Raw genomic sequence first — 24,798 nt, forward strand, 5'->3', positions numbered from 1 at the left:
TTTACACTTTATTGGTGAGTGAAAAATGATCACTAGATGGATTTAAGCAGCTTTAAATTCCAGCAATCAGGTTTTACAAAATTGCAGTTAATATATTATTTCTTGGTTAAAACCTCAGTTGTGGGACGATTGTTTTGTATAAATTTGAAAATAATGCCTGACTCGGTGTTGATGATCCTACCAGGCCTACATCTTTGGCATGGGAGGTTCGTAAGATGTCCCCTGGACGCCATGTCATGCCCAGTCCTTCAAAAGATCGACTTGTTCCATCTCCCAGTGTTCGCCGCACCCTCAATTTCGGGTAAGCCTTTTCACTTATGTGCCGAACCCAGACCCCTGTTTCTTCACCATGAAAAGACAAGCTCATGATGAGAGTTTAACCACAAGTCATTATCGCGTCCGACTTCCCACTAATTGAGACCATATTCTCGCTTAGCAAACAATGTCTAATGCCTGATATGGGGAATCCACTTCCTACATTAACGCTTGATATTTGTCTCGCTCCATTAGAGTGTGTGTGTGTGTGTGTGTGTGTGTGTGTGTGTGTGTGTGTGTGTGTGTGTGTGTGTGTGTGTGTGTGTGTGTGTGTGTGTGTGTGTGTGTGGTTTTAACTGGTAGTGTAAAAGGAAAAGGATTGATAATTCAATTAAAAGGTACTGAATAGCTAAATTAAGAAATCAATAGCAGATATGATACATAGAGAGCTCTGGCCTAAGGCTGGAGAGAAGATACGCATTGTCTGGAAGAGCTGTGAGATCGATCTGTGAGGCCCAAGCGTTTGTTTAATGTGATTTTTTTTTTTCCGGGTTTTTCCGCGGCTTCTCACTGAGACAGTAGGAGGTGCAGATATGAGTGTGGTTGAAGACTGCTGAAGCATGAAGTTCAATACCTGCATTACACTGTAATCAGATGCCTCAGGAAATGGATATTGATCAAGCGGTGAGGCTGTTAGGCTGACCTGGTAGCTGTTGTCTGAATCCTCTGTCCTGGCTGATACAGGATGCTGTGAGTGTGTGATGTGCTCTCGTTACCGCTGACTGGTGTGGGGCAGAGGGTCCAAGTGGCCATCTCCTTACCCTGTCATTAGTCTCATAAACTCATTACAATTTAGTGAAACAGACAGCGGTGTGCAAAATTCAAGATGATTTTTATTGTCAGCCCTTCCAAATAAACACATTCAGCGGGACATATCATGTCTCTGTGACCATAGTGCAACAGAGACCTCGGTATAGTGCTTCTGTATGGCAAAGGTAAATAGTGAAAGACAACCCATCTATACTACTTCAGTTTCATTAAACAGGACGGTACTGTAACAATAGTGACAGGATGAGGACTAAACATGTGACACTGCTGGAACAAAAACTGGACCAATACCCTGCGAATATAACAGTAAATTAAATGACCTTAATATGGGTGCAGAAAACATCTCAAGAAGTCATGTATTTTTAGGAATTTGTCAACCCGAGACAACTTCTCTCCTGTAGTTACAGAGACATTGCGTCTGTCTGTCTGTCTGTCTGTATGTATGTATGTATGTATGCATGCATGCATGTATGCATGTATGCATGCATGCATGTGATCTGTTCTACATATACACATTGGGGACTCTTGTACATCTTTACTCGGGAGCACCGAGTTTGCATACATACATACATACATACATACATACATACATACATACATTTACTCTTTTACATGCATGCGGATAATTTACTAATATTTGGCCAAATATGCAGATGGTCCCAAACCTGGCCTTGGGGTACCTCAAGTCCTGCAAATGTTTTCTGTGCATCTGATTCTGTGCAACTAATCAGCTAATTAGCAGTCCTTTCTGTGATGAATTGGTGTGTTCAAGTAAAAAAAAAAAAAAAAAAAGCTAAAATGAGCAGGACTAGGGTTGGGAATTTCATAAAATGACTAACCCTTTTTAGGCATTAGAAAAAAATTGGCAAGCAATTACTAAAGCTTGCTTTGTATCAGTGTATTCACATGACAGTGTGTTGTACAATGAAGGTCATGAATTATGAAAATTGCACTACAGTGTAAATGAAATGAGTGATTTAAGTATAATTGCTTTTCAATCAAATATTAGGACAACGAACAGCGCAATTAAGTTTTGACACGTGATGCTCAGGTTGTGGCACACATTGCAAATTACAAACTCTGTAGATCCCCAAAAGCTGTCAGAACATTGAAGGAACCTCAACTTACAGTATGTTGTGTATTTGTCCTGATGGCTCTATGTCTGAAATGTTTGAACAAGATGTTTGTGTGTTGTACAGGGGTCCGCCTCCCACTCTTGCCGTAGCATGCCTTTCTCACTCTGGACTCAGCTATGCTGACCGGGTGAAGTGCTCTCAGGCCCTGCCTGTGCCCAACCAGAGCGTTTCAGTTCCCACAGAGAAACCAGGTCAGCTTCAGTTATCTACACTTTAGACTGCAGACACAAATATCACTTATGAAGGCAAACCTTTTTGTGCATTTTGTGTTATTGTAGTCATTATGTCTGCCTGCTTGTTCTGCATCGTGTGCATGTCTGGTGTTTATCATCAGGCAAAAAAGATGCTGAAGGCTGGGAGACAGTGCAGCGGGGCCGCTCCATGAAGCCTCGTGCCATTGCAATGGTGGCCAAGGTCAGCCCTGTGCTGGCCAACGTCAGCCTCAAAAATGTGAGTGATAAAGGGAATCAGCTGCAGGACAAAACGCAGAGACCAGAGGAGCGGCAGGGGGACAGCAAGCTCATCTCCCCAGAGCAAAACCCAGAGTGTGAGAAGGCCTCTGTCCTCGAGGTAGTGACGTCAACCAGCACCCCCACCCATCAATAATTCAGCAGCAGAAGGAAGAGTTGAGGGCTCTGTAACGTTAGAGTTTATATGCCCCCTCTGTTTGTGTTTTGGGCTGTTCACAGACACACAGTCCAGACAGAGCCATATCAGTTGATCAGGCATTGATTTTTGTACATACGTTGTGAGACCACAGACTTAGAAATATCATATGAGGTCTTATGAAATATGTATAGATTCTGTGTTGTGCATTGCACTTGTGCACGTATGTGTTGCCACCAGTATTAGTTTAAGACATGTTTGCATGTTTCCTTTTCAATTTTTAATTGTGTTGATACATATTTCATGCTATTGCATGTAACAACATTTTTTTTTCCAGCATGTTATGTTTGCTCAGCTGCATGTTTCATTATTTATATTGCTGTTTACATGTCTGATCATCTTTTTCCATGAAGGTCCCTGGGAAGAATGCAGACAGTGTGCTTGTTTGTAAATGTCTATGTAAAGATATATATATATATATGTGTGTGTGTATGTGTTAATGCAGCCCTCATCAGACAGTGACCAACAGTCTAGCCAGAACGTGCCAGCCCCATTATCCGAGTCCCCACTAGCTCCTTCTTCCCCACAATCCCCAACCCCTACTCCAGCTCTAGAGCCTCCTCCAACATCTCCACAGTCAGAGGAGCCTGGAGCTGGACTGGTTGGAGGGGAGCAGGAGCCAGCGGGGGCAGCATGCTGGGTCACGGCACCATCTGCTGCTGAAGAAGGAGCAGCAGTGACAGCATCGGCGACCCAAATTCCCTTGGCAGAAGTGAAACTGGAGAGCATGCTGGACCCCACAGAGCTTTCCACTGTGAGTGCTGAGAGACACAAGCCGGGAGTTTTGCTCTCGCCTAAACAACTTCAATCTCAAAAACCTCCAGCCACAGCAGCATAACTGCCCCCTCTTTACCAAGCCTTGCATAGTCAGCATCAGTTTTTTTCACATCTGTGGCCACAGAAGTCTTCTCTGTGGCTTTTAGAGGGCACCAGTGTCACACACTTAGCTGTTAGTGTTATAAGTGTTAGTAGTTTGGTCAGACCAGAAGAGATTTTTTTTTCTCACTAACCGATCCCCACGGTTGATGTGTATATGTACCGGAGGTGTTTGGGGCATCAATATACTAGATGTTCGTCTATACTACCAGTCAAAAGTTTGGACACTTGTTTAAAAAAAAAAAAAAAAAAAAAATTGTGAAAACAATGCTAATTTCTGAACTAATATACATATTTCTAACCAAGTAGATTAGACTCAGATCAAATAGTTTTCCCAATAGTGTTCAACACAGCCAAGCGTTTAGTGTGTAAAATGTAATGAGAACTATTGAACTGTTTTGATTTGTTTAACAGTCTCCTTTGTCACGGCAGAAATATAATTGTTCTAAAACCAGTAAAAATCTTTCTATGAGCAGATGTCGGTCTTGCACATTTTAAAATACAATCCCGTGATGAGAGGAGAAGAGCAATAGAAAAGAGATGTATATGTGTTAATTACAGATTTGCTGGAATACTGGTGGAAGGACAAGCAACAAGTGCCTTCTCAAGTTCCAATGTTTTTTTTAAAGATTGCTATGGTGGTGTCAGTGAGTTCGAACTGCGAACAAAAGCTAGGCTTGCCTGGTCTTGTTTGTGTAGTGGTGTTGATTCACAGGCACTTGAACAAGCTGAAGTCTCAGATTGCTTTCTGTAACATACTTTGTCCCGAGCCCTCTGACCTGCCAATCCATTATGATATTTAAAGGATTTTCAACAGAAAAGCCCACAAGCGCTGATCTCTTTCTGCTTAATGAGAGTAAAATGACATCCCAGTGGATGAGGGTATGAATGCTGAGTGTATGTCAAGTGCATGCCGTCGTCACTTTACTGTGTTTGATTTATAAAAGTTATACAGGCATGTGTTCAAGTCAGTAATGTTTTCTGCAGAGCTGTCCTACCACACTATACACTGCGTTTACTTTCTGCCACATGTAACCTCTCAGGGGTTAATTAAGGCTTAAGCCTCCCTTCTCTCAGCCTGAGCTACTGTCATCCATTTCTCAACAGCACACCAAAAGCCTGTCTGAAACGATAGAGATGGATGGCACATAAATGGCATTGAGGGACCAGATCATAGAGGAACCTGGTCTTGCTGATACAGAGGTCCAGACACCACCTCTCTGGGTGGCTGAGATAAGCCAAGCTCTGTTTAGACTCCTGCCTGAGACTAACAGGCACAGTGTTGAGAGAAATCTCTCTCCCATTATGCTCATTAGGATGAAGTGACACACTGATCCCAGTTCTGCTAGGGCTCCGTCATGTTGCATGCATGGCGCTCCCGAACTGACACTCGGCATACTGCTCACTCGCCAGTTTCAGAAGCCGAGGTCAAGTGCCAGGGTTCAACTGGGATTCTTTTACAAAATATTCCAATAATTTGCTAATCATCAAGAGTAACGCAAACTCACAGGTGCATTAAGACAGGCTCGGGCTACTAAAAAAAAGTTGTGAGTTTAAATTCTGGCACCGCCATGCTGCCACGGTTGGGCCTGTAACTTTCATCTGCTCAGCTTAATAGTAAATCACTTTGGATAAAAAACGTCTGCCAACAGATTAAGTGGAAATGGAAAATTACCTCAAAGGAATATACATCACTCTGTTGCAAAAGCTGCTGATGTGGACTTTTAAGAGATGATCACTATTGTAAAGTATAAACAGTAAGTCCTTGCCTAGTACATGCTTCGGTCTTCCTCCTAGTGGTTGTCTCATGCATGACTTTGGTATGCTTCCCTGTGTGTGGTTTTTGTGATTGATTGTGTTTATGGTTCCTGCCTGTATTTGACTTTATTTTTGATTATGTTTATTTTATACAGTGATTTATTATTACTTTATTTTACTACAGCACTGCTTAGTATCAAAATTCCAGAGTATATACTTGGCCAAAATTTAGAAAAAAAAGTTCCATACATTGAGATGAATTGGATCGAGCTAGTGGCATGCGTCGAGACGCTTGGTGTGATCGACTTGGCAGTGCTGCTGTGACTTGTGCTGCAATGTGTTGGACTTGTGAGTGATTTCTCCTGCTCGTGTTCAGCCCCAATCCATGGCTGAAGTGCTGGCTAAGAAGGAGGAGTTGGCCGATCGGCTGGAGAAGGCTAACGAGGAAGCTATCGCCAGTGCCATCGCTGAGGAGGAGCAACTCACCCGAGAGATCCAGGCTGAAAACAATGAACTGGAGAGGGACAATGAAAGTGATTTTTCGGTGAGGAAACTGACACACCTCCTCATACCTCCAGTATTTATTTCATTTCCCACTGATTTTCTTACTCAATTCATTTTTAACATAGGTCGGCATTGGAAGCGGGGGCTGCGGGCTCAACTTAGAGTGGAGTGAGGTGTTGGCTGACTATGAAGGTACTGCTTTTGTTTTCTAAAACAAAAGCGACTGTGTGTGTGTGTGAGAGAGAGAGAGTCAGTATGGGTCTTGATTTTTTGTTTCTCCTGGTATATGCAGCCCGAGAACCCTGGCGTCAGAGCACCTCTTGGGGGGACATGGTGGAGGAGGAACCAGCTCGACCTCCTGGCCACGGCATCCACATGCACGAGAAGCTCTCTTCACCATCACGCAAAAGGTACTGCAGTCCTTTGCATAGTTTCCAGATAAAGTGGTACCTATCAGTTTGTTATATATCAGCCATCTCAGCAGGCAGCATAAATCAGAGGAGTTTGAGTAATGATTTTGCCTATACTATACATACTATTGCTATGTCAATAAAAAATGTCTTTTAACTAGAGTAATGATTGGCTTCATATTTTACACGCTCTAAACTGCTCTCCTTGAGCTCTATTTTAAGAATAAATTAAGTATTAATGTCTGAGTCCTGTCTTAAAAAGCAACACTTTGGGCAGCAGGTGGAAGAAATTTTCAACGCAGCTTTTTTTGTTGGCAGAACCATCGCAGAGTCCAAGAAGAAACACGAAGAGAAGCAGCTTAAAGCTCAGCAGCTGCGAGACAAGATGAGGGAGGAGAAGAGCCACAAGCTGCAAAAACTTTTAGAGAGAGTGAGTCTTGGCCATATGAGTTACATACGGCTAAGTATGGTGACCCATAGTCAGAATTCGTTCTCTGCATTTAACCCATCCAAAGTGCACACACACAGCGGTGAACACACACACAGCAGTGAAATAGGCCTCTGAGGCTGTTACGTCAAACAAGTGCATGACACTGAAATCATTTTCATCAGCCGCTCTCGAACTGGTTTATTTGTGTTTCTCCCATTCTGAATGAGACGACAGCAACAATCTTGCATATTTACATGCCAATGCCTGTAGGTGAATATTATCATGTCATATGCTTTTAGAAAGCAGGTGTTAAGAACACAAGCCTGTGATGAAAGAGATTGAAAGAGTGCAACAGAGTTGTTTTTGGATCATGATCTGAATGTCGCTCTCTCTCTCTGTCTCTGTCTCTTTCACTACTTTGTGGTCTCTGCTCTCTCTTCATTTTGCTCTCTCCTTCTCTTGCTTGCATTCTCTCTCGCTCTCTCTCTCTCTCTCTCACTCTCTCTCTCTTTTTCTCTTTCTCTGTCTCTCTTACTTGGATTATCTTGGATACAGCTGGCTCTTGCTTGCTTGCACACTCTACCTCTCTCTGGCTCTCTCTCGTGCCCCCCATCTCTCTCTCTCTCTCTCTCTCTCTCTCTCTCTCTCTCTCTCTCTCTCTCTCTCTCTCTCTCTCGTGCCCCCATCTCTCTCTCTCTCTCTCTCGTGCCCCCCATCTCTCTCTCTCTCTCTCTCTCTCGTGCCCCCCATCTCTCTTTCTCTCTCTCGTGCCCAGATCTACTCTCTCTCTACTCTCTCTCTCTCTAGAGCCCCCATCTCTCTCTCTTCTCTCGTGCCCCCCAAATCGCTCTCTCTCTCTCTCGTGCTCATCTCTCTCTCTCTGCCCCAGAATCGTAGGCCTCGCATCTGCAATCTCATCGTCTCTACGTCTGTGCAAACCATCTCATATCTCTCTCTCTCTCTCGTGTGCCCCCCATCTCTCTCTCTCTCTTCTCTCGTGACACTCCCGATATCTCTCTCTGCTCTCGTGCTCATATCTCTCTCTCTCGTGCCCCCATCATCTCTCTCTCTCATCTCTAGTTGCCCGCCCAATCTCTCTCCTCTCCTCGTGCCCCCCATCTCTCTCTCTCTCTCGTGCCCCCATCTCTCTCTCTCTCTCTCTCTCTCTCTCTCTCTCTCTCTCGTGCCCCCCATCTCTCTCTCTCTCTCGTGCCGCCCATCTCTCTCTCTCGTGCCCCCCATATCTCTCTATCTCTCTCTCTCTCTCTCTCTCTCTCGTGCCGCCCATCTCTCTCTCTCTCGTGCCCCCATCTCTCTCTCTCTCTCTCTCTCTCTCTCTCTCTCTCTCTCTCTCTCTCTCTCTCTCTCTCTCTCTCTCTCTCTCAGTATTGTTGAACATAAAAACATTTTCATTACCTGGAAAGAGACTTTTTGCTGTCTGTCTCACCTCTGACTTGTAGGAGAAAGAGGTGAGGAAGTGGAAAGAAGAGCTGCTAGATCAGAGGAGGAGGATGATGGATGAGAAGCTGCTTCATGCAGAGTTTAAGCGAGAGTTGCAGCTCCAAGCCATTGTGAAGAAGGCACAGGAAGAGGAGGCAAAGGTGAGGATGTCACAGACTTTTTAGGCTGCCTGTGTAGTGCAGCATGTAGAGTTGCAGCCACACAGCTCCAGGGTCTAATCCTGTGCTCAGGTTGCTGTCGGTGCACATGTTCTCACTGTGTCTGTGTGAGTTACTGCTCCTGATCACTCACTCCCACCTCTCTGTAGTATGTTAGCAGGTGGATTGTCTGTGCTAAAGTGCCCCTAGGGTGGGTGGGCGGATGGGTGTGTGTGTGTTTGGGTGTGTGTGTGTGCGCGTCCTTTAATGGATCACCTTGCTGTCTTACAAAGTTTCTAGTTTCCAAGATCATCTCACAAAGATAACGTGATGATAAACATGACACAGCTGACTACAGTGAAATAAAGGGTGATGATTAATTAAATCATTTTGAACTGAAATCATGGTCACTTCATGAAATCATTTGCAGGTTAATGAGATTGCATTCATAAACACGTTGGAGGCTCAGAATAAGAGGCATGACATGTTTGCCAAGCTGAAGGAGTATAAACAGCGACTCAACGAGCTACAAGAGGAGAGACAGAGGAGGCAAGAGGAGAAGCAGGCCAGAGATGAAGCTGTACAGGTTGGATGCTTTTTTTTTTTTTTTAATTATCTTAGCTGTTAGCTTTTAATATTTAATACGTCTCTTTCTCAATATACCTTCTTTTCCCAAAGTCTGTCACTTTTTTATTAATCATGATAAGTGTGTGTGTGTGTGTGTGTGTGTGTGTGTGTGTGTGTGTGTGTGTGTGTGTGTGTGTGTGTGTGTGTGTGTGTCTGTCTAATAGGAACGTAAGCGGGCTCTGGAGGCAGAGCGGCAGGCGCGGGTGGAGGAGCTCCTGATGAAGAGAAGAGAGCAGGAGGCACGGATAGAGCAGCAGCGGCAGGAGAAGGAGAGGGCGAGGGAGGATGCGGCCCGTGAGAGAGCAAGGTCTGATTAGTCGGTGTGCTCACTGGTATCAATATAGCAATTCTCTTCTACAGCATAATAAAGTTTCCATTACCAGTATCATATCGTTAAAAGAAACGATTGCTGAGTCTGACAAACTCAAAATCCCTTCCACACACCTATCCCTGATTTTTTTTGTTATGTTTCTAATTAATCCTTGTGTTCCCAGTATGCATGTTTCAATATAGTGTTAATGTAGAGAATTAATTAACATCATGTTTGCAAATTGCAAATCTGAGGACAAAACAATATTGTGTTAATACTTGTACAGCTTGTCAACTCTGATGACTAGTGTACTTCCTTGCACTCAGTCCAAATTAGAGACGTTCTTCATTGTCACTGTTTGTTTTGGTATTAGATTTAATGCAAATTTAATGCTAATGTTTCTTTTTTAACATGAATCTATATACATTAAAATACAATGAAAAGTAATCCACAACAAATATCTGGAGAATAATTTCAATCAACTTTTTAGCTACTTCACCAGAGATCATCGTAACTGCTGCTAATCTAATGTGCCTAAGCAACTAAACAATTAAAGTTTCTTATAAATCCGAGAACTATTGTTTATAGATAACAACAACAGTCAGGTGATAGTTATATTATATTTGTTTTAGCTTTAGGGTTTGTTCAATTTCAGAAAGATTCCAAAAATGTTGACATGGTGTGAAATCGGCATAAATTTTTTTAAGCTGACTTTCATTGTGTAATGCCTGATTTATTTATTTATTTATTTATTTATTGTGTGTGTGGAAATTTTTCTTCTAATAAAGATGGGGAACATTTAAGAATGGGGGGGGAGACGCAGAGAATGTTAAATAATAATTGATATTATTAATGGAGCAGTGACTATTAAAAATATATATATACGTACATTATTTATTTTGTGAATTTCAGGCAAGTTTGTGGTAAGTAATGTGGTTTTATTTTGGAGCTCTGTACTTAGGCTAGTAGAGAAAACTAATGGAAAAAGAACATTCATATTAATATCTGAATTAATAAATTAATATCATGTTAATGAGTGTCGTCTTTACCGTGTTAGTCTTTTTACTGTGAATCCAAATCCTGATGCACACCTCTAGTTTCAACCAGATACCCTGTGAAAAGAATTGTGCAGCTCCTGTTCATATCTGTGTTTGTAATCAGGGAATCACTGGTTAAGAACTCGGAACTGCTCAAAAGGTCATGAGTTCAATTCCCACCATTGCCAAGCTCCTACTATTGGGCCCTTGAGCAAGGCCCTTAACCCTCAAGTGCTCAGTTGCTCTGTATAAGGACGTCTGCCAAATGCCATAAATTTTAAATTGAATAATTTAAAACATTAACTAATAATTCATTTTCAGTGACATCACTATAAATATACTGTGGCTGCCTGCATCCCAATAGTCTGAGTGATCATTTCACAAGATGCATCCAATCCTGTTCACATCAAGATATCATATATGTCTTTAGTGCTGCTCTTAAATGTTATTTTATTTTTAAGTAAAAGTGGAGTAAACAATAGCATTGTAGTTTCATTTTACTTCTTTTCCTAAATGGTAGTAAGAGGAAGTCAGTTTTATCTAGAAAATATAATAAAAAATAATCTGGAAAACCACTACATTTTTTTATTTTATTTTTTTTACAACGTTGGCCAATGCAGTGTATCCTTTGTGGTTGAGGGGCAATTTAGAGCACCGGGAATGATCTGTGGAGTCATCGGTGGAACAATAATATGTAAAATGTCATTTGATATCGTATATTGGGGGGGGCACGGTGGCTTAGTGGGTAGCACGTTCGCCTCACACCTCGAGGGTCGGGGTTCGATTCCCGCCTCCGCCTTGTGTGTGCGGAGTTAGCATGTTCTCCCCGTGTCTTGGGGGTTTCCTCCGGGTACTCCGGTTTCCTCCCCCGGTCCAAAGACATGCATGGTAGGTTGATTGGCATCTCTGGAAAATTGTCCGTAGTGTGTGATCGCGTGAGTGAATGAGAAGTGTGTGTGTGTGCCCTGCGATGGGTTGGCACTCCGTCCAGGGTGTATCCTGCCTTGATGCCCGATGACGCCTGAGATAGGCACAGGCTCCCCGTGACCCGAGGTAGTTCGGATAAAGCGGTAGAAAATGAATGAATGAACGAAAAATATCGTATATTGAAAGTGTGTGTGTTCTCTGTAGAGACCGCGAGGAGCGCATGGCTGCCCTGAGTGCAGCTCAGCAGGAGGCCATGGAAGAACTGCAGAAGAAGATTCAAATGAAGGCAACTTCCTTCCCATTTCTTTCCATGTCAGCAGTGTGTTTTCTATTCAGTAGTCCTGGTTCTGACAGGTTGTCTCTTTTTACGCCTACTGCCTACAGCATGACGAGAGCAGCCGCAGACACATGGAGCAGATCGAGCAGAGGAAAGAGAAGGCGGCCGAGCTGAGCAGCGGCAGACACGCCAACACAGACTATGCTCCCAAACTCACTCCGTACGAGTGCAAGAAGCAGTGCTCCCTTTGTGGTGTGGTGGTGAGAGAATGTCTTCAGTTCCACATTTCTAACACTATTTGTGCTTTCTATGTTGTACCACAGTGCTAATTGTTACTATAGTAACAGGTCGTTCACAGGTATCGAAAAATTTAAATTCAGATTGAAAATTCATCGGTCACATACACAACCATACACAACTTTTTTTTAACTGTCCATATAATAAAAATATAATATGAGAGGAATTCGGAAAAAAAATAGAAGTTAACTATACAGGAAGGAAAGGCAAAAGTGTATAGAAAATCTTATTGTTGTCCCTGTTGAAGGCTTGAAAAGTCTCTGGGAAGTAACTCGTCTTCATTCTCTCCGTTGTTGGCCTTCAGGGAGAAGAAACACTTCCTTGACCACAACCGAGAGAAGAGTCCATTGTTCAGATGATTGAAACTTAATAGTATCAGATCTCTCGTCTTTATTTAACAAGAGAAAAATATTATTGTTTGCTATAACGAACGTTTAACATTTATGGACGGAGTCTCTTGTAATCGTTGGCAAAGGGCAAAGGGCTGTTATAAAAGATGAATAAAATATGACCCATTTTTATTTATATATTTATATTCATAACCAACACACCCCACAGGGTTCTATTCAGACAGTCAATGTTCAGATACACCCATGATACAGTAATCTGTGATTTGCCGCTCTGTTTGTTTCAGCAATCAGAAGTTGATCTTGGATCACTTTACACATGGCTTCACATTCTCCTGGACTTTAAACTCTAGTAGCATCATGGCTGCTTTCTGGTGGTGGTTTTAGCAGGCAGCGTCCGGAAAAGTGCTGAGTGCTGTTTAATTGGGAAGATGTCATAAGGCATTTAAATGAGCATTTAACTGCATTAATTAAACATGAACTTTGCTTGGAGATTTATGACTGGTCATACGAACATGCTTTCCCAGTGACAGGCAGCAAATCAGCATGCAGGCACATTTATCTGCAGCAGGTCTGGCTTTCATGGCATCGAGGCCCAGACACCTTGGGGCTTCAAGCAGACGTCAGATTAAGCGCTCAGGGAGAATGAAATCTTGTTAAAATGTCAGATGACCTTGGCCAGTCAGTGACTCCAGCCATCATCTTTAGGTCAGAGGGAAGCACTCTGCTTAATGACATTAAACACAGGCCATCGTGCTTGGGCTCCCATCCAAAACCAAGAGACAAACAATGCTAGTCGTCTTATAACAGTCCTCGTTTACCTGCATCTCCACTTTGTCATCAGTTTCACTTTCTCTAATCAGGTTTATGGAATCATGTGTTAAATAATATTTTAGACAAGGCCACTGTAAAAGGGTGAGAATTGCCCGTGTCAATGAAAGCACAAGTGTTGAAATATGATCCAAGAACCAAAAAAAAAACGAGACAGCGCCTGAGGCCCAAAATGGCGGTAAAGTTTAAACAGATTTTTTTTGGCTCTCTGTGTGCCATTATGCGTATCCTATCTTATGTTCTGGCTTTTATAAGCCGTATTATGCTATTTTGCAGATGTCAGTCATGATTTGCGGATTAGAATTTACTTTGAAGTGAGCTTTTGATTGTAACAATCGTTTCGTTATTCGAGAACTGCAGCGGTAAGGTGAAGAATATGCCAGCATATTGCGAGCTTGACACTGTTGCCTAAGCCATTGGGATCTCGTTCCCACCTGGCTTCCTTTGGAATTGTTTTCCTGTGATTCACCTTCGACCTGTGTGTTTGTAGATCACCTCCGAGGTGCACCTGTTCAGTCACACCAAGGGCAAGAGACACCAGCAGGCAGTGAGGGAGAGCAGCAGCATCCAGGGAAGAGAGCTGTCGGACGAGGAGGTGGTAAGTAGACACTTAAACTCTTTTCAGACCTAGCTAGTGGCATGGGAACAAATAGGTACATAATCTCACAACCACCTAACATAATCTCACACCATCTAATACAACGCCTTAATATACTTAACATATTCCGTTTAATGTTCCTTGTGTCTGTAGGGCATATAAATGAGTGTTGAGTTCAGTAACACGGTGGAAGGGTGAGATCACCTCTTGTCCCTGTACGTCTTTGTTAACAAAGTGTCTGTCTTATGGATGCTTCTCGTTAAACACGGACCCACTCACTGCAATATGAGATTGCCTTTTGCACCGGGGTCCTTGTAGAGCTGACAACTGTTGGTGCTATATGCTGCACCTTTGGCCTTCACATCTCCTTCATTTTTCTTTGTAGCGGGTCATTTTTTTTAAAAAGCCTGACTTATTAACGCTTCCTTTTTCTTTCACCTGACAAAGCGGTAAACAAGCACCGAGCAACTGCTCGTAAGCACCATGTTTCAAGTCAGACAGATACATGAACTCTAAATGAAAGAAGGTAATGGATTAAATTGGCTTTTGTATAATTCTAAATTATTTCCTCCCATAACCTACTTCAAACTATGATTTAGTTCTATTAAAAGAATTATGAAGCACAATGTAGAACAGTGAAGGAAAATTGCACTGGAGAGAATTATTACAGAATGTTGGCACTGTAAAATTGTCCCAGTATTAATCAGGCCTGTCTTCTGCTCTAATTAGAAGCAAAAATGTTACTCCTAGAAATCACATCAAAGTTGGGGGCTGTGTGTGTGTGTGTGTGTGTGTGTGTGTGTGTGTGTGTGTGTGTGTGTGTGTGTGTGTGTGTGTGTGTGTGTGTGTGTGTTTGTTCTTTTTTGGTACATTTTTATTTGCAGTGTGTGAAGGCAGCCTGGCTGGGAACTTTTGTTTGGATACTTTTATCATATGCCTTTAGCCTTTCATATTTATGTCTCTTCCCCTTTTGGTGTGCCATATTTCATTCATGCAACCGCTACCTATTTTCCAGTCGAGGCTTCCATAACTCTTAGCCGTTGTGAAAGATTTTTAATTAAAATTAAGACGGTTGGCTGAACTGTGTAGAGGTCACAGCATAGTTTCTCTGTGGAGGCGGCACCTCCACAGCCCTCTCTCCTCGTATTTGGTCACATTTTGTCTTTTTAAGGACTTGTGGATTAAATTGAAAATAAGGTGATTATCAACAGGGACGGATCGATGGGACTGGGGAACGCTCTGAGCTGCCATTGCTCTTCTTACTTACTTTTATTGGTCATCATCTGTCCTGCTTTCACATAATATACGGGAAGGTCCCGACCAGTTGTGCTTGATGCATCGGGAATTTAAATTTACTCTTCATCCTCGACACCCAACACTTCCATTAACTCTTAAATAGAAGTTGCTGCTATCATTTCATTTTCTGACAATACCTGACACTTTGTAAATGTTTTTTTACTCGACGCGATTTTGCGATTTTACGTCATCTGGCAAAACAAAACAAATAAAACGGAGAACAGAGGAGATACTATCACCTGAAAGTGTGTTGGTGTGTTTGTCAGAAAGAAAAAAGATACGGCAAGATAGAGTGCCTGCCACCTGATACACCATATATTCACCTTGAACCTGGATGACATGTAGTTGTCTGTATGACATCGGGGGAAGGCCTTCCTGTTCCATCCATTGTGCGACACAAAAGAGTGGAGGATGGGAGGGTCATATGAGTGTGACACTGGGAGGATATATGGGCCCTGAGCAGGTCATGTTGGTGTGATGTTTGGAGTAGTCTCCCATTTCTTCCATTACCTACAGAAAACACTATGTGGTATTGTCAGAAAGTTCTTGCCCCAGGCGCATCTCTCTCACCAATTCTCTCTTTTTTTGCCACTACTATTGTCTCTCAGGTGCAAGGAAACACCTGTCTATCACACAACTTCCTCCACTAGATCATTCGCCTGTCAAAGAGGCTAAAAGTTCTGTCCACAGAGACGCCCAGCTAAGATTTTCCCATCAAGTGTTGTACTGCCTCGTACTTAGTTTAACAACAATGTAAGAATAAATCATTTCTATTTTAGATTCCACACCTATCACTGCCGAAAGATTTGTTCTGTTTTCTTAAATTTTATTTCTATAGTTTGTTTTAGTTAGCCTCTGCCGAAAAAGCTTAGTCCAGCACTGGATTCACTGCAGCTCTAGTTCTGAGGTTCTCCTTCAAACGCCACTCTGATATAATCTCAAGATGGTGCATGGCTTTGAGGTGTTACAGAAACAATCCCATTAACGGCGCAGCAGGAGAACTGGATCGCCTTTCAGAGAGATTACTTGCCAGATGCCTCTCCGGCCAGTGGGATCCAATGGTTATGACTGCAAGGCTCAACTCCTGCTCCCGGGGGATGTGGAGAGACACACGCACACACTTACACACAGTTTCTCTTACCCACCAGCTCATTTATTTACAATGCTGGAAAATGAATAGGTTTGCTGTGTAACTTGCCATGTTTATTCTTCAAGCCCATTTATTACACGAGTGGGCACAATTGATTAACAGAGTAGCATCTGTACAGAGGATCACTTATTTGAGGATTTAAAGAAAAGGCATGCTGGTTTGATGCCAGTAACAACAGTGATTTTTTTTCCAGTAATAACACTCTCTAAAGTTTTTTATTCATCATATTCCAACAATTAATATTTTTTACTTGTTAAACCACTACACATATTCACATAGCTCTTGTGGAATGTCCATAAGGGATGTCATTGTCATTTCCTCACAAGCCTCTATTATTCTCTCCAGGTTAATGTGATTACTAACACAGCTTGTGTGATGACTAACACAGCAAAGTACGGACTTCTCTGTCCTGAGGACTGTCCCATGGTGGAAAACTCCATATTGACATTCATGAATATTTAAACTAGCACTCTTTTCTTGTTTGTATTTTAATAGATTGTCTGTGTGCTGTATTACCTAAAACTAGGAGTTTTGTGATTATTGCTGTCAAAAATACTTGATTTTCTAATGATGCAGCTTGCATAATTTATTTATATATTTACTTCTTCTTTTTTTGAGGAAACACTAAAAAATTAAATTAGTGAAATTGCAAGCACATGATTCTTCTTTTTAAATTAAAACCAGTAAAGACACATGCAATGTACGGTGGCTTAGTGGTTAGCACGTTTGCCCAACACCTTCAGGGTTGGGGTTTCGATTCCCACCAACCGCCTTGTGTGTGTGGAGTTTGCATGTTCTCCTCGTGCCTCGGGGTTTCCTCCGGGTACTCTGGTTTCCTTTCCCGGTCCAAAGACATGCATGGTAGGTCGATTGGCATCTCTGGAAAATTGTCCGTAGTGTGTGATTGTGTGAGTGAATGAGTGTGAGTGCCCTGTGATGGGTTGGCACTCCGTCCAGGGTGAATCCTGCGTTGATGCCCGATGACGCCTGAGATAGGCACAGGCTCCCCGTGACCCGAGAAGCTCGGATAAGCGGTAGAAAATGAATGAATGAAAGACGTATGTGTAATTAGCTTCTGTGATAGCTGTGACGCAAGGCAACTTGGCGGAAATCAGCGGTAATTTAAAAAGATTGCAAAGTCCTCCAAATATCTTTGAAGTATAGAGGAACTGCTGGCACTAATGTCAGAGCTGCTGTTACAGAAAATTTCTCAACACCCGCTGTCCATTCAGATTTGAGAATTAGACAGCACTATGGTATAATAGAACAATAAATGTAGTGAATGCAGAACTTTGTTCTTATCAATTCATGAATGAATGAAATCTCCATATATATACACAGTGGTGTGAAAGTGTTCCCGATTTTTTTGTTTGTTTGTTTGTTTGTTTTTTGTTTTTTTTGCCCTAAACCTAATAGCAGCAAGAACTGTAATCAAGCATTTGCGATAACTTGCAATGAATCTGTTACAGCGCTGTGGAGGAATTTTGGTCCACTCATCTTTGCAGAATTGTTGTAATTCAGCCACATTGGAGGGTTTTCGAGCATGAACCACCTTTTTAAGGTCATGCCACAGCATCTCAAAAGGATTCAGGTCAGGACTTAGACTAGGCCACTCTAAAGTCTTCATTTTGTCATTCAGAGGTGGACTTGCTGGTGTGTTTTGGATCATTGTCTTGCTGCAGAACCCAAGTTCGCTTCAGCTTGAGGTCACGAACAGATGGCCAATTGTCCTTCAGGATTTTTTGGTAGACAGCAGAATTCATGGTTCCATTTATCACAGCAAGTCTTCCAGGTCCTAAAGCAGCAAAACAGCCCCAGACCTTCACACTTCCACCAACATTTTTTACTCTTTGTATGATTTTTTTTTCCTAAAATGCAGTGTTACTTTTATGCCAGATGTAATGGGACACACACCTTCCAAAAAGTTCAACTTTTCTCTCGTCAGTCCACAGTATTTTTCCAGAAGTCTTCGGGATCATCAAGATGTTTTCTGGCAAATCCGAGATGAGCCTTTGTTATTTTTGATCAGCGGCAGTTTTCGTCTTGGAACACTGCCATGCAGGCCATATTTGCCCAGTCTCTTTCTTATGGTGGAGTCAGGAACACTGACCTTAACTGAGGCAAGTGAGGCCTGCAGTTCTTTGGATGTTGTTGTGGGGTCTTTTGTGACATCTTGGATGAGTCTTTTGAAAATGAGAATTTCATTAGGCTGCAACACTTTTTAAACTCCCATCTTTATTAATTAATTAAATAGCAACGTTTCGACCCTGTTGGGTCTTTTTCAGGCGAATCATTCAGAAACGTTGATTTTTAATTAATTAATAAAGATGGGAGTTTAAAAAGTGTTGCGGACATTACAAATTTTTTACTTTAACATTTTCTTTTGTCCTGCACCTGCCAGAAGTTGGGATGTGCACACAATTACTGATTTAACAAATTTCATTAGGCCGGCCACTCCTGGGAAGGTTCACTACTGTTCCATGTTTTCTCCATTTGTGGATAATAACCCTCACTCTGGTTTGCTGGAGTCCCAAAGATTTAAAAATAGAACAGGTGTGTCGGTAATCATGCCTGGGTTATGGTGGTAATCATGATCATGTTATCTTTGACTAATATTTAAATTTGTTTGATGATCTGAAACATTAAAGTGTGACAAACGTGCATAAAAAAAATCAGGACCTGAATTCACACCACTGTATACACACATATATTTACACATCTTTCCTTGGTTCTAGAAATGTCCAGTTAACCTACTGTAACCTTTTTACCTAACATATCAAGTATATTATATAGTATATTAACATATTGAACTATAAAATAGAACATACAGATACAATTGTTTATTAGATTTTCTCTGTAAACACTGTGCTCTGGTGAGAGATGTAATGGAGAACATAATTATAGTTCCTATTCTTTAATTAGCCTGCACGTTTCCAGAAGCTGTAGTTATTACGGAAAGTTAATGATCGGTAATTACACATCTTCCCTCCTTTTATGCCCACACATTAGAGATGAATTCAAAGGTTATGAGTCCATTGGTTAAGTGACCTGCTGGAAATTAACAACAAGCTATATGAAATTTTATAAGTAGGCTTTTTTTTTTTTTTTTTTTTTTTTACTTCAATACTTGACATGATTAAGTATACTAGGTGTCATAAGTTATTCAAAACTTACCTATGAGTTTTTGTTGAAAGGTTGAACCTCTTTTTTTTGCAGCACATGTCAGTTTTCGGCTGTACTTATTTTAATACGGTTATATTTTATTTAGAAATAATCTTATTGAATATCTTTAAAAATGTTCCACATTAATGAAAGTTACACATTTCAGCAAGTATTACGTTTAAATATCTTAATTAATTTTATGCCTGTTCTAGCCGTGTGTATAGCCGAGATGCTGAGATGGAGAAAAAATGGACTCGCTGTACCAACAAGAAGTGTAAACTGTGTCAGAGGTATTTTGCACTGGAGTTTTTTAAGGTTTCAGAAATCTGACATGCCAACATCTTTCCCATATTTCGCCTGTGCGATAAGACCTGACATTGTGTTCTCTGCAGTAAAGCTACCTGAAACAGCAGCAGCACGGGTGGCCAGAGGCTCCGAATGCAAAACCTTCTTTATTCCCTCTCTCTGTCCGTTCTCTGAGGATGACAGGATAATTGGATAATAGCATTCTGGCACATGCGTCATTTAAATTGAGTTACAATCCGTCTTTCTTCCCATGGATGTATCAGCATTATCTGAGTAGGCCCAGTGGTGTCTACATGGGAAGTTATACCTCTCTTACAGCATTTCCGCTGGCCTCACGCTGCAGGCGAAGGGGGAGATGCAGGAGTAATTACTGTGTGAAATGTTCGACTGATAACACCTGAGCTCTCGGTGCTACAGCTTACCTTTACTCCTAAAACTTACAGCATGTGCACTGTACAGAAATTCCTTATGCTTACACTTTGTCTTTGGCAGGCTGCTCTAGTAATGTTAAGATCTCTTAAGTATAGCGAGGTTGCCTCTCATAGCCTCCATTTAGATTTTATGTGTCTGGTAAGGGGATTACGTTATAATTAAGTAGTAAAATGAAAATTAATTGAATTTATTAAACTGCAATTAAAATTACATTTTTGGTACTCCATTTGGATTAAAAAAAAAAAAAAAAAAAGCTACCTGCTTTATGTCTTGAAGTTTTTCCATTTTATTCTCAGGGGTCCCAGCATTTGTAATCCTATGTTTTATAAACAACATTCTTTTCCCAAGAATATTATTATTCTGTTTTTGCTTACTTTGCAGTTTTTATTAGCTGTTCAGTGAAAAATAATTGCCTGAGCTCCAAGCTGTGAGTTTATTCACCAAGACGAGATAGAATACTGTTGGAATGCACGAATAATAGATTTTTTTTAATACATTTTTTTTTTTGGCCCAAACAAGATTAAGTGTATATATGTGTATTTTATATATATATATATATATATATGTATATGTATTTTGTTTGTTCTATAAATCTGCTTTGAGACAATGTCCATTATAAAAACGGCTATACAATCGAATTAAATTTTTTAATTAGAAAACGAATTCGAGAGAAGATGCATGCTTTTATTAGCTTTAAATGCATTTATAACACAAGTACTTACATAAGATATCAGTGTAAAGCAAAATGCACACAGGTTGTATGACCGATGAAGGATCGAAGGATGTCTAGGTGCCTCAACATTGTGTTTAGAAGGGTGTCTACTTGATAGGCTTGTTCTACCCCCAGTTTTGCCCATAAGCTAACTTTTCCTTTTCATGGTTCGTTCACTACAGGCGACTCCATGCACAATTACACAGCACAGATCTGAAATCATTTTAAGATCTCAGCATGTGGTTTCTTTTTTGTCAGACTGCTACTTTCCACACCTGAGGGACAAAGCTGGTATCCAGTAACTGTAGAAAGATTCTTGTCAGCATTTAGCCAGCTAAACAGAGCATTCTCTCAGTCTTTCAATCCACAGAACCCAAAAGACTTCGGGAGATTGATGGAACGAAATGGATTTTGATATGTTAGATTAAAAGAATCAGGATTTCCACAGTGTTCTTCTTTGCTCCTCTGTCTCCAATTGAGGTCCACAGTTAGAATATTATTTGGAAATGATATCATGGTTCTAAATGATACTTAGTTATGTAATAGTATGGCTGTTAATATAGTACAAAAACTTTTGCTTTTACCTTCTAACACAGTGTGACTTAGGTTCTGTCTGGGAGTAGGTGCAGAAATATAAAGTTATGTCAATGCTTTTTATTTTATTTTATTTTATTTTATTTTATTTTATTTTATAAATCTCTTATAATCTAATTCACTGTTTTTGCCACAGGAGCACCTGTCTTTAAAGAAGTACATTGTAGACATAGTGACAGACACCACATTAACTCCTGAGACCAACCAGGATGGAGAGGAGAGGCAAAAAGCACGGAAAAAAGCCAAGAAACTCCGCGCACGCATGAACGCAAGGTAATTGTCTTTTCTTTTTCTTTTTTTTCTTTGTCTATTTCTCCATTCTGTCACTATCTTGCTTTCTCCCTCTTAATTTTTTCCTCAATCCTCGCTGTTTTTCTCATGCATGACAGTCACTCATACGGCTAAAGGACAACATGGTATATGTGTGAGAGCTTTATGAGTGACAAGGAGATGGAGAGCAGAGGCACTGTGCATCTTGGCTGTCTGCAGAGCAACACTGATGAGCTTAATTTATGGCCACTTTGTGTGATTGGGGAGGAAAAAGTGAGAATCGATCTGGAAGGCTCTCTCGCTTTCACCTGTTAAGAGCTTTTCTCCTAATTGGTTGCCACCGTGCTGCCAAAACTGAAGCCTCTTCTGGTGTACAATGGTATGTTAAAGTATGTGTAAACCATGCCTGTTTTTCTTGCTCCCCCTCTATTGATTTTTAAATGAAGTATCAAAGAAAATCAATAGTAATCAACAAATAGGAGGCAGCGTGCCTCAGTGTCAAATCCTAGACCTGGCCACTATAAATTTTGCTCCTTGTCACAACTGTAGTGTGTGTTTGTGTTTTACTGTGACAGCAGGGAGACAGATAGAGAGTTGAGACACATGCAGTTATTTTTCATGGTGTTGTAAGGAGGAGTCAGGAGAGATTAGCCTGCTGTTGGTGTGGCAGACCAAGCCGAGTTCAGCCCTCCCCATACGCTCAGTACACCTCGTAGAGCAGCTACATTGGGTTATATTGTAGAATATAAGCATTTGTTTACAGCAGTAAAGTGTAAGCTCAATATTGTAGCCACTACTTTTGAGTTTATGGACTATTAAAAATAAATGGTTGGATGTAATTTAAACTGGAGATTTATCAGAGGTACTTTCTCAGGCTGAGCTGAAATTTATTTATCGATACTGATCTCTTGAGAATTAGACAGACATTAGTAACCACCTTGGACACCAAATCAGGGCTTCATGGAAGATTTTATTTGCTTTTGTTGTTGTTCAGTGCTTACATGCTGAGATTTAAGTTGAAGATAATCTGCCATTTAAACAGTATCTTAATAGAGAGTGCGAGGGCAGTTGAGTCGAGTCCAAGCAAAGAGCGGATAGTGTGGTCATTAAAATTTCCATGCCTTGGACCTCGACTCGCAAGCAACATGTGGTTGTGACAGGAAGTGCTCAATACTCACAGAACTGATGTGCTCATGTTTACTTCACAGATCCACACACTGTTCACGGGACCTTATGCTCAGATTTAACGATCAGACTTGCTGATTCTGCTGCGCACCTCACGCTCTCTGTTCAAGCTATTTAAAGACCATATCAGGTAACTTGTTTTATCAGGTTACTGGGAAAGATTTTCGAAGGATGTCGTAGTAGCTCCTTTCGATATTTTAGCAGTATGGTTTGCTTGATCATTGTGAAAAACACCCAGATCGCTCTTATTGTGTGTCTGCTGTTTGGTGTACGCTAGGTCCGTAAGACTTGGTCATTGATTTGACTTGACTTGAGCACTGTATCGGACTGATGCCTGATGCTAATATTGGTGTCAATGCATCCTTAGTTTGAATATTTCTTCAAGGTCTGCTGGAAGGAAAACTCCTCAGTAATCCTATCCTGGGCACTGTGTGCTGAGTAAAAAGTACATGTTTATGAACTATACATGGCCTTTTCTTTTTATTTTGTTAGGAGTGTAATGATTTTTTTTATGCAGGAAGAATGTTTATTGTCTCAGATCACTGCACATGGTCACCTCACTGAAATACTGTTTGGACATTCATTGGCACGTTCATTGGGGCAAGTCATGGCCTAATGGTTAGAGAGTCTGACTCGTAATCCTAAGGTTCTGGGTTCGAGTCTCGGGCCGGCCACAACTGAGGTGCCCTTGAGCAAGGCACCGACCCCCAATCTGCTCCCCGGGCGCCGCAGCATAAATGTTTGCCCACTGCTTCTGGTGTGTGTTCACGGTGTGTGTGTTCACTGCTGTGTGTGTGTGTGCACTTTGGATGGGTCAAATGCAGAGAACGAATTCTGAGTATGGGTCACCGTACTTAGCCGTATGTCATGTCACTTTCATTCCCCCATCATCCATCCATTCATCCATCCACTACACTGCTTATCCTACTGGGTCACACAGAACCTGGAGCATAGGCACATATAATCATGATCAATTTACCAAACATTAACATGTTTATATCTAGTAGCCTAATAAGCATTTGGCTGGTCAAACAGTAAGGTACGTCACAAAATACTGAAAACATTTGTAACATTAATAAAGTATATTTTATTCTGTTGTTCGGCATAATTAAAAGCAGTAATTTCACTAGTTTCACTAGTCAATGCTATGGCTCACTATTCAAATTTCTTTACATTGAGACTAAGCAGAACAAGTACAACTCAAAGAAATGATTAATTTGAGTCACTTATAGTTTGGGACCAACTTGCTACTCTACTTGCCTTCAGCTGCTAGTTAAACAGTCCGAACTGAACATCCTCAAAGTAAATTGTCACTTGTTGAGCTTGGTTGTTGATATTTCAGGTTTTAACTAGCCCTTCCAAGTTAACTGATCATTTTTGCTCCTTGTCTAAATTCATGTTACTTTATCTTGGAGTGAATTAATTTAAACTAGTTTCCAGTTAAAGGCTCCTAACAAGCTCCTGGGGGGAGGGCTCGAGAGTTATGCTCTCTAAACAGGGCCAGGCTGGACTTGCTCATTAATATCTCAGCAACTCTGGCTGGTGAGTGGCACTCCGCAGGGCTGGAGCTGAGAAAGTGACAGGTCTGAGCCCCCTCTGCTAAAGCCTGAAAGAGAACAGGCGCTCAAAATCATAAATCACTGCCGCCCTCGGTCTCGGCACGGCGAGGTTAGCGGCTCCACCGCTGGGTGGAAATGAGGCGTTTTATAGGAGCACAGGGTGGTGTTTGGAAAAAGCAAGAGAGCTTTTGACAGACCTCCTAGGTCGCCCTGTCCTCTATTGTCATTGTTAAGCTCTTTTACTCCTGACCACAGTTGACCTGGGGAACGGTCCAACATTATTTCCTACTAAGAAGTGTATTTTCCAAATATGTGGCTTGTGTTTTTTTTCTTCCTCATATAAACATGTGGATTTCATGAACCTTAATGTACCGTTGTCTCGTTCTTGTATGTGATGTTTGGTCCAGTGCATAGGTTGTC

At 41.4% G+C, this 24,798-nt stretch overlaps 1 protein-coding gene across 5 annotated transcripts in view; it reads left to right on the forward strand.

Annotated features, from left to right (window-relative positions):
- The window catches only part of scaper (S-phase cyclin A-associated protein in the ER), a 92,394-nt gene that overhangs the window by 26,567 nt on the left and 41,029 nt on the right, over positions 1-24,798 (forward strand). For 3 of the 5 annotated variants that reach the window (XM_047819809.1, XM_047819811.1, XM_047819810.1), the window contains exons 6-20: positions 185-301; positions 2,283-2,410; positions 2,554-2,789; positions 3,331-3,639; positions 5,896-6,063; positions 6,149-6,215; positions 6,316-6,433; positions 6,752-6,863; positions 8,324-8,464; positions 8,892-9,047; positions 9,253-9,395; positions 11,567-11,648; positions 11,747-11,899; positions 13,605-13,712; positions 21,501-21,637. In XM_047819809.1, coding sequence (XP_047675765.1) covers positions 185-301; positions 2,283-2,410; positions 2,554-2,789; positions 3,331-3,639; positions 5,896-6,063; positions 6,149-6,215; positions 6,316-6,433; positions 6,752-6,863; positions 8,324-8,464; positions 8,892-9,047; positions 9,253-9,395; positions 11,567-11,648; positions 11,747-11,899; positions 13,605-13,712; positions 21,501-21,637 — 2,175 coding nt within the window. The remainder of the gene's footprint in view (positions 1-184; positions 302-2,282; positions 2,411-2,553; positions 2,790-3,330; positions 3,640-5,895; positions 6,064-6,148; positions 6,216-6,315; positions 6,434-6,751; positions 6,864-8,323; positions 8,465-8,891; positions 9,048-9,252; positions 9,396-11,566; positions 11,649-11,746; positions 11,900-13,604; positions 13,713-21,500; positions 21,638-24,798) is intronic. The other 2 variants (XM_047819813.1, XM_047819812.1) reach the window with 2 other exon arrangements.

The sequence above is a fragment of the Tachysurus fulvidraco genome, chromosome 10, assembly GCF_022655615.1.
Source record: "Tachysurus fulvidraco isolate hzauxx_2018 chromosome 10, HZAU_PFXX_2.0, whole genome shotgun sequence".
Taxonomy (NCBI): domain Eukaryota; kingdom Metazoa; phylum Chordata; class Actinopteri; order Siluriformes; family Bagridae; genus Tachysurus; species Tachysurus fulvidraco.